General features: G+C 39.2%; 1 protein-coding gene across 1 annotated transcript in view; it reads right to left on the bottom strand.

Moving 5' to 3' along the window:
* Positions 1 to 12,694, bottom strand: part of LOC150091501 (uncharacterized) — a 97,254-nt gene that overhangs the window by 48,864 nt on the left and 35,696 nt on the right. The window contains exon 3 of the mRNA XM_090384214.1: positions 12,364 to 12,552. Within this exon, the coding sequence (XP_090240340.1) occupies positions 12,364 to 12,552 (189 nt within the window). The remainder of the gene's footprint in view (positions 1 to 12,363; positions 12,553 to 12,694) is intronic.

The following is a 12,694-nucleotide window of genomic DNA, read 5'->3' on the forward strand; positions in this document are numbered from 1 at the left end:
AGAAATCCTTGGCAAGGGATGCAAAGAAAAACAGCAAAGAGTTCTTTACTTATGTAAACTCTAGAAGGAAGGGGATGAATCAGATTGGTCCACTTGATATTGATGGGTCAACTGTTGATGATCCTGCTCAGGTAGCTAACAAACTAAATGAATATTTTGCATCGACATTCACACATGAGGAGTTATTCAGCAAGGGGAATGCCAGAGGTGTATTCAACTCTAGCAGTAAGCTACAGAATCTTGAAATAACTGGGAGTAAAGTGGAGGAGAAACTGTTGAAGATAAACACAAGAAAGGCACCCGGGGTGGATGGGATCTATCCAGTTATATTAAAGGAGGCAGCAAAGGAAGTAAGCAAACCCTTAGCCATAATTATGAGAGCTTCCCTGGACTCAGGGGAGGTACCCATAGTCTGGAAATGTGCAAATGTGACCCCAATTCACAAAGGAGGATCAAAGGCTGACACAAGTAATTATAGACCTGTGAGCTTAACTTCTGTTCCAGGAAAATTAATGGAGGCACTGGTTAAAGAAGCACTGCAGGATCATTTAGACAAGACTTCAGTTATAGCTCAGACACAGCATGGTTTGTTAAGGGGAAGTCTTGCCTGACCAACTTGATTGGATACTATGATGCAGTCACAAAAGAACTGGATGAAGGGAATAACTTTGATATTATATACTTGGATCTTAGAAAGGCTTTTGATACTGTTGCACATGGAAGACTGCTACACAAATTGGAGCAGTGTGACATTGGAGGCAAATTGCTGCTATGGATAAAGGGGTGGTTGAGGGGGAGAAGACAGAGAGTGGTAATCAATGGACACTGCTCATCGTGGACTGATGTTATTAGTGGAGTCCCTCAGGGCTCAGTGTTGGGTCCATTATTGTTTTCTGTATTTATAAATGATATTGATGATGGTATATCAAGCTTAATGTCCAAGTTTGCAGATGATACGAAGGTTGGCAGGGTTTTCAAGGACACTACTGACACTATGCTACTGCAAAAGGATCTGGAAAGGTTGAGCAGATGGGCTGAGAGGTGGAAAATGAAGTTTAACATTGACAAATGTAAAGTACTACACATGGGAAACAGCAACCCCAGAGCAACGTATCAACTCTGTGGTACTACACCGACAGTGGTAGAGAATGAAAGGGACTTGGGGGTGGTTGTGCAGGCAGATATGAAGTTCTCTCAGCAGTGCAGAGGGGCTGCAAGAGTAGCTCATGGAGTATTGTCAATGATATACAGGAATTTTTCCAGCAGGGATAAGTAGGTGATTATTCCATTGTATAAGGCAATGGTCAGGCCACACCTAGAGTACTGTATACAGGTCTGGAGGCCTCATTTCAAGAAGGATGTAGAGCTGCTGGAACGAGTACAGAGAAGGGCAATAAGATTAGTGAATGGAACAAAGGGGTGCTCTTACGAAGAAAGGCTTAAGTTTTGCAAATTACAGTGTCTGGAGACTAGGCACCAGCGAGGTGATCTGATAGAGGTGTATAAAGCCTTGAATGGTTTAAGCATGCTCAATGCTGATGGGATTCTTCCTCTAGCTCCGAAAAATCACCTGAGAGGGCATAAATTCAAATTGAGGAAAGACAGATGTAGGATAGACGTGCGGAAATTTGCCTTTAGCCAGCGGGTGGTTGGTTGGTGGAATAGACTTCCATTACTTGTGGTGGAGGTTGATAGCCTAAATAAGTTTAAGGCTCAGCTGGACAGGTATTTTGAACGAACAGAGGGGTGAAGTGGAAGTGGGTTCTTTTTTTTTTTTTTTTTTTGGCTGATGCCGCATAAGCTTGCTTTCTTGCATCAAATGCCTCTACTAATGCTAATGCTAATCAGCCAAAAAAAAAAAAAAAATCACACCATTCCCTCCAAATGCCTGTCCATTTCCTCCTTAAATTTATTCAACCTATCAACTTCCAGAAAGACAGATGGAAGTTTGTTCCAGCAATTAACCGCCCGTTGGCTAAAGGCAAATTTCCGCACATCTATTCTTTCTTAATTTGGATTTATGCCCCCTTAGGTTCGTAATCTGGACAAGTGGAAGGAACCCATCAGAATTCAGCGTGCTCAACTCATTCAAGGCCTTATACACCTCAATCAGATCAACGCGCAGGTGCCTAGTCTCCAGCCACTGCAATTTGCAGAACTTAAGCCTCTCTTGATAAGAGGATCCCTTCATTCCCCTCACCAATCTTGTTGCCCTTCTCTGTACACACTCAAGTAAATCTACATCCTTCATAAAATGAGGCCTGCAGACCTGCATGCAGTACTCAAGGCGTGGCCTGACCATTGCCTTATAAAGAGGGATAATCACCTCCTTTTCCATGCTAGCAAAATTCCTATATATGATTGACAAAACCCCATGACCTGCTCTGGCAGCCTGTCTGCACTGCTCAGAAAACTTCATATCTGACTGCACAATTACTCCCAGGTCTTTTTCATTTTCTACCACCTTAAGTGTAGTACCACACAGTTGGTACGTTTCTCTGGGGTTACTTCTACCCATATGCAGTACTTTGCATTTGTCAAGGTTAAACTTCAGTTGCCACTTTTTTTTTTTTTTTTTTTTTATGAAAACCCCAAACACGAAAGGTATCAAAACCTATAGTACTTAGCACCGTGCATGGGTTAAAGGAGAAGTATGGGGGGGGGGATGCCGGAAACTTTGCTCTAGAGACTAAACATGGGTTTCACCACTTCAAGCCTCCAATAAGCAAAGTGGTGGTATTTCACCGGTTGATGAAAGTCATCTACCACCTAAAAACCTCTTAGCCCATCTGCCCAAATTATCTAGATCCTGTTGCAGTAGCACACTGCCATTACTGTCATTAACAACCCTGCCAACCTTTGTATCATCTGCAAACTTCAACACTAAGCCTGATATTCCTTCATCAATATCATTGATAAATATACAAAACAACAGTGGACCCAACACCGAACCCTGTGGGACTCCACTAATAACATTAGTTCAAGAAGAGCAGCACCCATTGATTACCACCCTCTGTCTTCTCGCACTTAACCATCCTTTTATCCATTGTAGCAACTTACCCTTAATACCATTCTGCTCCAATTTGTACAATAGTCTTTCATGTGCAACAGTGTCAAAAGCTTTCCTGAAATCCAAATATATGATATCAAAATTATTTTTTGCATCCAGTTCTTTTATAACCACATCATAATATCCTATCAAATTTGTCAGACAAGACTTTCCCTTAACAAACCCATGCTGTGTCTGAATTATTGCTGTAGTCTTGTCTAGATGATCCTGCAATGCATCTTTAACCAGTGACTGCATTATTTTACCCGGAACAGAAGTTAAACTAACTGGTCTGTAATTACTCGTGTCACCCTTCGATCCCCCTTTGTGAATTGGGGACACATTTGCACATCTCCAGTCCGTGGGAACCTCCCCTGAGTCCAAGGATGCTCTCATAATTATGGCTAAGGGTTTGAGGATGCTCTCATAATTATGGCTAAGGGTTTGCTTAGTTGCTTTACCACCTCCTTTAATATAACTGGATAGATCCCATCCACCCCAGGTGCTTTTCTTACGTTTAACTTCAACAGTTTCTCTTCCACTTTGCTCTCAGTTATTACAAAATCATTAAGTATCCTGCTACAATTTGATAACCTTCTGCCATTTTCAAACCTTAATAATTCCTCATGTGTGAATGTAGATGCAAAATACTCATTCAGTTTGTTTGCTATCTGAGCAGGATCATCAACAGTCGAACCATCGATGTCAAGTGGACCAATCAGATTCACCCCTTCCTTTTAGAGTTTATATAAGTAAAGAAATCCTTGCTGTTTTTCTTAGCATCTTTTGCCAAGGATTTCTCGTAATCTGCCTTCGCCTGCCGAACCTCCTTTGTGACCTGATTACAGATTAACTTATATCTGCCATATGCTTCTGAGTCGCATGATAATTTATATGCATCCCATGCATTTTTCTTTTCTGTTACGAGTCTCATGAGTTCATTTGACAACCATTTAGGCCTAAACCTTGAACAATATTTCTTAATAGGTATGAAACTTTTAGTAGCATCCACGATTAATTCCTTGAATGCTTCCCACTTAGAATTTACTGTTGGTAACATCGTCAGTTGATCCCACTGTACAGAATTTAAAATCTGTCGGAGACCACGGTACTCGCCTTTACGGAAGCAAAAACCCTTTCCTTTACCCCTGATGGCAATTAAATCTTTAAGTAAATCCCATGTTAGTACACTGTGATCACTGCCACCTAGTTGTTCTTTTATCTGCAAATTCCTAATACATGAATGATCACTGCTGATAACCAGATCAAGAGTATTACTTTCTCTGATTGCCTCTCGAATATGTTTAACATTGTCAAATGTAAAGTACTACATATGGGAAGCAGTAACCCCAGAGTAACGTATCAGCTGTGTGGTACTACACTGACAGTAGTAGAGAATGAAAAGGACCTGGGGATAATAGCGCAGGCAGATATGAAGTTTTCTTACCAGTGCAGACAGTCTGCAAGAGTAGCTCATGGTGTCTTGTCAATGATATACAGGAATTTTTCTAGCAGGGATGAGGAGGTGATTATCCCCTTGTATAAGGCAATGGTCAGGCCACACCTTGAGTACTGTATACAGGTCTGGAGGCCTCATTTTAGGATGAATGTAGAGCTGTTGAAACGAGTACAGAGAAGGGCAACAAGATTAGTGAATAGAACGAAGGGTTGCTCTTATGAAGGAAGGCTTAAGTTTTGCAGATTACAGTGTCTGGAGACTAGGCACCTGCAAGGTGATCTGATCGAGGTGTATAAAGCCTTGAATGGTTTGAGCATGCTCAATGCTGATGGGATTCTTCCTCTTTCTCAGAATAATCACCTGAGATGGCATAAATTCAAATTGAGGAAAGACAATTGTAGGATAGATGTGCAGAAGTTTGCCTTTAGCCAGCCGGTAGTTGATTGGTGGAACCGACTTCCATCTTTTGTTGTAGAAGTTGATAGCCTAAATAAATTGAAGGCTGAGCTGGACAGGTAGGGAGCAGGTTTTTTTTTTTTTTTTTGGCTGATGCTGCATAAGCTTGCTTTATTTCATCGTATGCCTCTACTAATGCTAATGTCAGTCTTGAAGAATGTTTGTGATATTAAACAATTAAATGATAAAGAATGATGCATCCAAGTAGTCAATTTCGAGATTGCACTAATGCACATGTGCTTGAGTGGTCTTTGATTCAATCCTGTGTGACTGCTAAATACAGTTAAAATTATATTCATTGTCAAAATAATTAATTATAAAGTCCCTCTGACCAAGTGGTTGTGCCAGAAGTGAATCAAGATTTGTTTTTTTTTTTAAACAGTGTAAACATCAAATCTTATTATAATGGAAAGCAATGACATCTTTATCAAACACAAAGCACTGTTACAATTTTTAGCACATATATTTGGCAGTAGAAGTTGGAATAAAATATGAGACAGAAAGTTCATGAAAAATTTTGTTATACATGTTTAATAAAGTTTTTGACATATAAGTTAGTGGAAATGCATCATGTCTATATGTAGTAAATTATTATTATAGTGGAATTGTTTCATTACATCTCATATTGTGAATGCCTTCACAACAGTTGCCTATTCAGTTATACTTTGAATAAGTAATGCTTCCCCAATAGAGAAGACTGCTGTTACTTATTCTCAGTAGATACCACCACCAAGACGACCATTTCAGAGCTATTTGGCCCTTCATTGGTGGGTGAATAGGTACCCTGATGGTATAGCTTACAACCTATTTGTGAAATTAAGTCCATAATGTCAGAGATGCCAAATGATGTTTAGCAGTTTAATACTTAGTAAACATTTAGGGCAAAAAACCTCACCTCGAACTACGGGAAAATTTACAGACATAAAGGTTGGTCCAAATGCATCATGTCTATATTCAATTCATAAATTAACTCATGTTGTGAATGCAATCATGAGTTGCTTGTTTCATTATACTTCGAATAAGTAACACTTCCCTGATAGAGAAGACTGTTGTTACTTATTCTAAGCAGATATCACAACCCAGATGGTGTTTTCTTGGTAAACACCGAGAATAAGTAACAATAGTCTTTTCTATTGGGGAAGTGTTACTTATTCAAAGTAAAACAAAATAGAAAACTCATAAAGGTATTCCCAATACAAGGTGTAATGAAACGATGCCACATAATAACTTTGGCTAATTTTACTGCTTATAGACATGATGCATTTGCACTAACTTATATGTCTGTAAATTTTCCTGCAGTCTGTGGCTTTTTGACCCGAATTTTTATTTAGTAGTAGTAGTAGTGGCATGTGATGCAAGAAAGCAAGTGTATGAGCTTATGCAGCATCAGCTGAAAAAAAAAAAAAAAAAATCACACCATTCCCTCCAAATGCCTATCCAGTTCCTCCTTAAATTTATTCAACCTATCAACTTCCACAACGACAGATGGAAGTTTGTTCCAGCAATTAACCACCCGCTGGCTAAAGGCAAATTTCCGCACATCTATTCTACATCTGTCCTTTCTTAATTTGAATTTATGCCCCCTTAGGTTCGTAATCTGAACAAGTGGAAGGATCCCATCAGAATTCAGCGTGCTCAACCCATTCAAGGCCTTATACACCTCAATCAGATCACCACGCAGGTGCCTAGTCTCCAACCACTGCAATTTGCAGACCTTAAGCCTCTCTTGGTAAGAGGATCCCTTCATTCTCCTCACCAATCTTGTTGCCCTTCTCTGTACATGCTCAAGCAAATCTACATCCTTCCTAAAGTATTAAGAGCTACTAAACAACATTTGGCATCTCTCATATTGCAGGCTTAATTTCACAATGTTACACTATCGGGGGTACCTACTCGCCCACCAATAAAGAGCCATATAGCACTGAAATGGTGGACTGGGTGGTGGTATCCACTGAGAATAAATAACAATAGCCTTCTCTACTGTGCCTTACTTAATCGAGATAAAAATAAGTGATTAATAAGTGTTACTTATTTGAAGTATTTCAGAATAAGTAGCTCACTGTGAAGGCATTCATGACATGAGATGTAATGAAACAATGCCACTCTAATAACTTTGGTTAATTTACTGCTTATAGACATGATACATTTTTTTTTTTTTTTTTAATGAAAACTCCAAGCACAAGAGGTATTAGAAACTATAGTACTTAGTACCATGCATCAGTTGAAGGTTGAGAAGATGAAAGAAGATATTTGTTGACATTAGATTTGAATTTCTGTAGATTATAATTTCCAGGAAATACATATGAAGGGAGGTTATTCTAGAAAATGGAAGTTGAATGAATAAATGAGAAAGAAGAAAAGTTAGTTCAGTGAGTTTGAAGTTGTACAGTAAAAGGATGTTGACTGGTTGTGGTATATGTTCAGAGTGCTTTGGAAAAGGGAGCGGGAATTATAGAATCCAGTTCAGAAGAACAGCACCCATGGAAGTATCTATAGAAAAGGCATGCAGCGTCTATGAGACAGTGGAGAAACTTTGTTAGAGATAAGTCATTAATTAATCTAACTGCCCTCTTTTGAAAAGAATCTAGAAGAATGAGAGAAGTTTTTTGGGGCACCACCCCAGAGGTGGGAATAATATTCTATGATAGGGTGGTTCTGCAATTTGTATAGAGTGAACAGCCGTTTGCAAGGAAAATAACGTCAAGAGCAAAAGAGATAACCCAGTTTTTTAGATGCAGTGGAAGCAATATTTGTAATGTCCTTATGTCAAGAGAGATTAGAAGTCAAGGTAATCCCCAACATATGGTCTCCCCAATATATGGATATGTGATTTTGCCTAGAAATCAGGTTACCATCAAAGATAAGCAGAGGAGCAGAAAAATCCTTCTTGCAAGGTATAAGACAGGACTGAGTTTTAGAAGAATTGAAATTAACTAAATTATCCTTGCTCCACTGGAAACTTAACTGGAGATCAGCAATTAAAGAATTTGTAAAGGATATTCGAGAAGTTGAAGCTGCTTGTGCAGGGCAAGATTTCCCGAACTGTAAGGTGGAAGGCAATGTGCTATCATCAGCAAAACTGTAGATAGGATTTCTGGTCAATGGAAGAAAGTCATTAATATATAAGAGGAAAAGAGTGGGGGAAAGAACTGAACCTTGGGGAACACGAGCATTAGTGGAGAAGTTAGAAGACAGAGAGCCATTTACCATCACCCACAGTGAATGGTCAGAGAGAAAACGGGATACCCAATTACAAAAAAAAGTTGGAAAACCATAACTGGAAGTTTAATTAGAAGACCTTTATGCCAAACACAATTAAAAGCCTTTCAAATGTCAAGAGCTTGAGTTTCACCAAACTTTTCCAATGAATTTGTCCATACATAGGTAACATAAGCTGGATATCCACTCAAATAACATAAGCCAGATATCTCGAATATCCACTACCAGTGGATCAACACTGAACGAATCGAATCCATACTGGCAATCACTGATCAGATGGAAGGTTTCTAGATAGTTTTAAGAGTTGGTGGTTAATTGATTTCTCTATTAATTTAGAAAGAGTAGAAGTAAGTGCATTGGTATGATAATTAGATGGGAGGGATTTGTCACCATTTTTAGGAACCCGCTGGATATGAACAAATTTCCAAGCAGAAGGGAAAACACCGGTGGAATAAGAAAGTGTAAAAAGGCAACACAAGACAGGAGTAAGCTAAGGAGCACAGGTTTCTTGGCATCAAGACTGTTCAAAATTCTTCTGACATCCTTTTGATGGGAGACCACAGGAGGCATTGAATGGAGTGTACTGGGAATGGTAGGGTGTGGTTTACTAATATCATTGATACAGGAGTTATAAGAAAAGAAGAATACCAGCAGTTCAGTTTTATCTTTAGCTGAGGTGACAATTGAACCATTGGGTTTTAACAGAAGTGGGAGTGGAGATGGCAAAAGTTGCAGCCAATAGCTTTGGCAAGAAATCAGAATTCTTGACTACCTTTTGGACAAAATGCAAGTTTTCTACTCCTCACCTGTTCAAAATCTAGTTTGGACTGATTAATAACTGCTTTACAGTTGTGAGCTTTGACGTAGGCAGAAAATGAACCTGGAAATTTGGATGCAAGCCAATTGCAAAGGAAAACCAAGGTTTAGATAAAGGAGTGGGGATAAAGGATTTCAACCCTACAAGAATAATTTCACTGACATGAACTGAGCAAACAGTGACATCAGATTTAAAACAATAATCCAACCAAGAAAATGAATCTTGCAGATCACCCATTTTTGCATTTTTGTTATGCTAAACAACATGGGGGTCAGAATGCCCATAAGAGAAAGGCTCCATTTTTGAGAAGAGACCATCACTAAGTTGTGATCTGAGGTGCTTAGAGAGGACCACTCACCTCTGCCATGTACTTGGAAGGATTGTTTGTGAGAAAAGATCAAGAGCACTGGCTGTGTGGTTAGGTTGTCTGGTATTCTGGTAGGCAAATGAACAATCTGTGCGAGGTCATTAGTAATTCTGTAGGCCTCAGAATCTTGAACAACTAAGTCTGTGTGACTGGAAAATGGAAGCCCAGCTGGAGTTATGAATATTAAAATCACCCAGGAAATCATTGTTACAAGTGATTAGTGGAATTGGGAGAAAGATGGAGGCAACAGATGAATTTAACAGAATAGGGTAAAGAGATTTTTAAGATCAATACCAGAGAAGACCGATGGGGAGATTGCAAATTATTAAGTCTCTGGCAGGGAACATCAGAGCAAACATATGCACAAGTACCACCTTTGAAGTGAAAGGAATTATACAATGAATAATTGGTTGAATTAACTGATAAGGGTATTCTGTCGGAAAATGTACTTGGGATTTGGCAGACTCTAAATGGAAATGGACATCATTGAGATTGGAATGATGTTGTTTGTTTGTTATTTGGTTTTTAGGAGCATTAGCAACTAAGACCATATTGCACCGGGGATATGCGGTGGTCATTCCCTGACCTTTCCACATCCTCCAATATTTAGTGGTCACGGGCTCGAACCCCGGTCTAATCAAGAAGCATGTTCTACGCACTGCTGCTCCTGCCCACCTGGCTACAGAGGTGCCTGTACATGATGTATTCAGTAGTAAGAAAAGGTAGGGAGGACATGTTGTATGAAGTAATGAAATTTTTGGGTATGGCATACATATGGCAAGAATATACACATCTCCTTGACATAACATGGCCTCGATAATGACCCCTGCATACACACTACTTGGACTCCCTCCATTCACTTTTTAGGAACCCACTGGATATGAGCAAATTTCCAAGCAGAAGAGAAAACACCAGTGGAATAAGAAAGTAAAAAATAGGCAACATAGAACAAGAGTAAGCTCAAAGTTGTTTGGGAGCTGTTCAAAATCCTCCTGACAGAAGATCACAGGCGGCATTCAATAGAGTGTAGGAGGAGGTTTACCAAGATCATCAACTTGAGTTAGAAGAAAAGTAAAATGCTAGGAAGTCAGCTTTATCTTTAGCTGAAGTGGCAATAGAACCATCTGCTTTTAACAGAGGTGGGAATAGAGATGGGCAAAAGTTGCAGCCAATAACTTTGGCAAGAGACCAGAATGCTCGACTACCATTTGGACAAGAAGCAGATTTTCTACTTTTAGACTGTTCAAAATCTAGTAATGCAAAACAACTCAGGTTCAGAATAGCCACGAGAGAAAGGCTCCATTGAAGAAGAGACCATCACTGGGTTGTGATCTGAGGTACCTAGAGGACCACTCACCTCAACTGAGCACTTAGATGGGTTGTCTGTGAGAAAAAAAATCAAGGGTGTTTTGGCTACGTGATTGGAATTGTCTGGTATTCTTGTAGGTAAATGAACAATCTGTTTGAGATCATTAGTAATTGCAATTGCAAAAGCTTCAGTATCGATATCTCAACCAGCTGGGTCCATGTGACTTGAAAATGGAAACCAGCTGGAGTTGTGAACGTTAAAATCACCAAGGAAAATTACCTCGCTGTTAGGAAAGTTGGACTGGACAAAGTCAAATTTCAAAGAGAGGAAATCAAAGAGTTCCAAATGATTAGTAGAGTTGGGAGAACAATAGAGGCAACAGATTAATTTGACAGAATGTGGTAAAGAGATTTTAAGACAAAGAAGATCGAAAAGAGGAGATTACAAGTTACTAAATTTCTGACATGGAATATCAGAGCAGACATATGCACAAGTACCGCCTTTGAAGCAAAAGGAATCATACAGTAAAATATTAGGAAAACTGAGATGGGCAGTGGTGAAATGAAATGATAATTGAGATTATGTCAGAAAAAGTACATGGGGTTTGGCAGACTATAAATGGAAATGAACACATTTCAGATTGAATCTGAGACCACGTATATTTGTGAAATGAACAAAGAAGTTTTTGGGAGGTTTAGATCTTTTCACAAATAAGTTTGTTTTATTAGTTTTCAATTAATGATGTATTCAGTAGTAAGAGAATGTGAGGAGGACATGCTGTATGAAATAGTGAAATTCTTGGATATGGCATACACAAGGCAAGGATATACCCAGCTCCTTGACATAATTTAGCCTCGACAATGCCCCCTTCATACACTATCTGGCTAAGTAGAGACAGCGAGACTATACACTAGCTGATCTGAAAGCCTCCTAGAGTACCAATAGGTTCGGTCCAGTGGACTATCTAGTGGCTGGCCTGCAAACACCATTTTAGTGCAGTATCCTCGAAATGTAAGGAAGATTGAATCTCACTGGGATGGCCATCCTGACCTCAAAAGATATCAATCATACTGCATGACGGAAGAGATTGGGGGTTGCTGGAGCTTTGCTCTGGAGACTAAACATGGGTTCCACCACTTCAAGCATCCAATAGTCAAAGTGGTGGTATTGCATTGGTTGATGAGAGTTGGATACCACCTAGTATGGTAAAACAGAGGTTGTTGGAACAGAGGTTCGTACTTGGGTGGTCACCCCTAGTATACAAGATGCCATATTTCAGGACTTGCACATGAGGGTTACACCCAGGATTATTAACAGTTCCACCATTGTGAAAGTGCAAGCAAGAGGATTTGGCTGTCACAGACTGACTGGACTTCACCAAATTAGGTCCACTTGACTTGGGTATCACTCAAATATCAGTTCCATCAGCATTTCAGGCTCCCAGGTAACAAGCCCAGTTTCACATACCTGAGAGAATGTCTGTAACAGCCTCAAGGACCATATGCACTAACTTATATGCCTTTAAATTGTTCTGCAGTCTGAGGTTTTTTGTCCTGAATTTTTATCAAGTGTTAAAGTTTGCGGTCTAATTCTTCTTTGTCATAATCTAATACTTTCGCTTAATTCTTCACTTCTGATTCTTAATGTTCCTTATAATTTTTAAACTGTGAGAAGTCATGTTTCTTACCATATTTGCTAGGATAATAAAGCACTGCAACAGTTAAAAATGTAGTGAGAATATTTATAATGATGAAGGATAACACACATATATGAATTGGACGATGTTCACACTTGCTGGTAGGAAGTGAACACCCAGCAGTTCTCAAAGCTACAGCTATATCACTGCTTGTCCAGTACCATGGCATCTGCTTCTCACCTGGAATGCAAAAGAACCAGTCAATAGAAAAATATTTTAAAAATGCTAAAATATTTACTGTATTACTATAAAATTACATAAGTGTTAGAAGAATGTATAGCTGTCAACTCTGGATTTATGATGGAAAATCCATCTTTTTAAC

The sequence above is a fragment of the Mastigoproctus giganteus genome, chromosome 1, assembly GCF_048544385.1.
Source record: "Mastigoproctus giganteus isolate SK-2022 chromosome 1, ASM4854438v1, whole genome shotgun sequence".
Classification (NCBI taxonomy): domain Eukaryota; kingdom Metazoa; phylum Arthropoda; class Arachnida; order Uropygi; family Thelyphonidae; genus Mastigoproctus; species Mastigoproctus giganteus.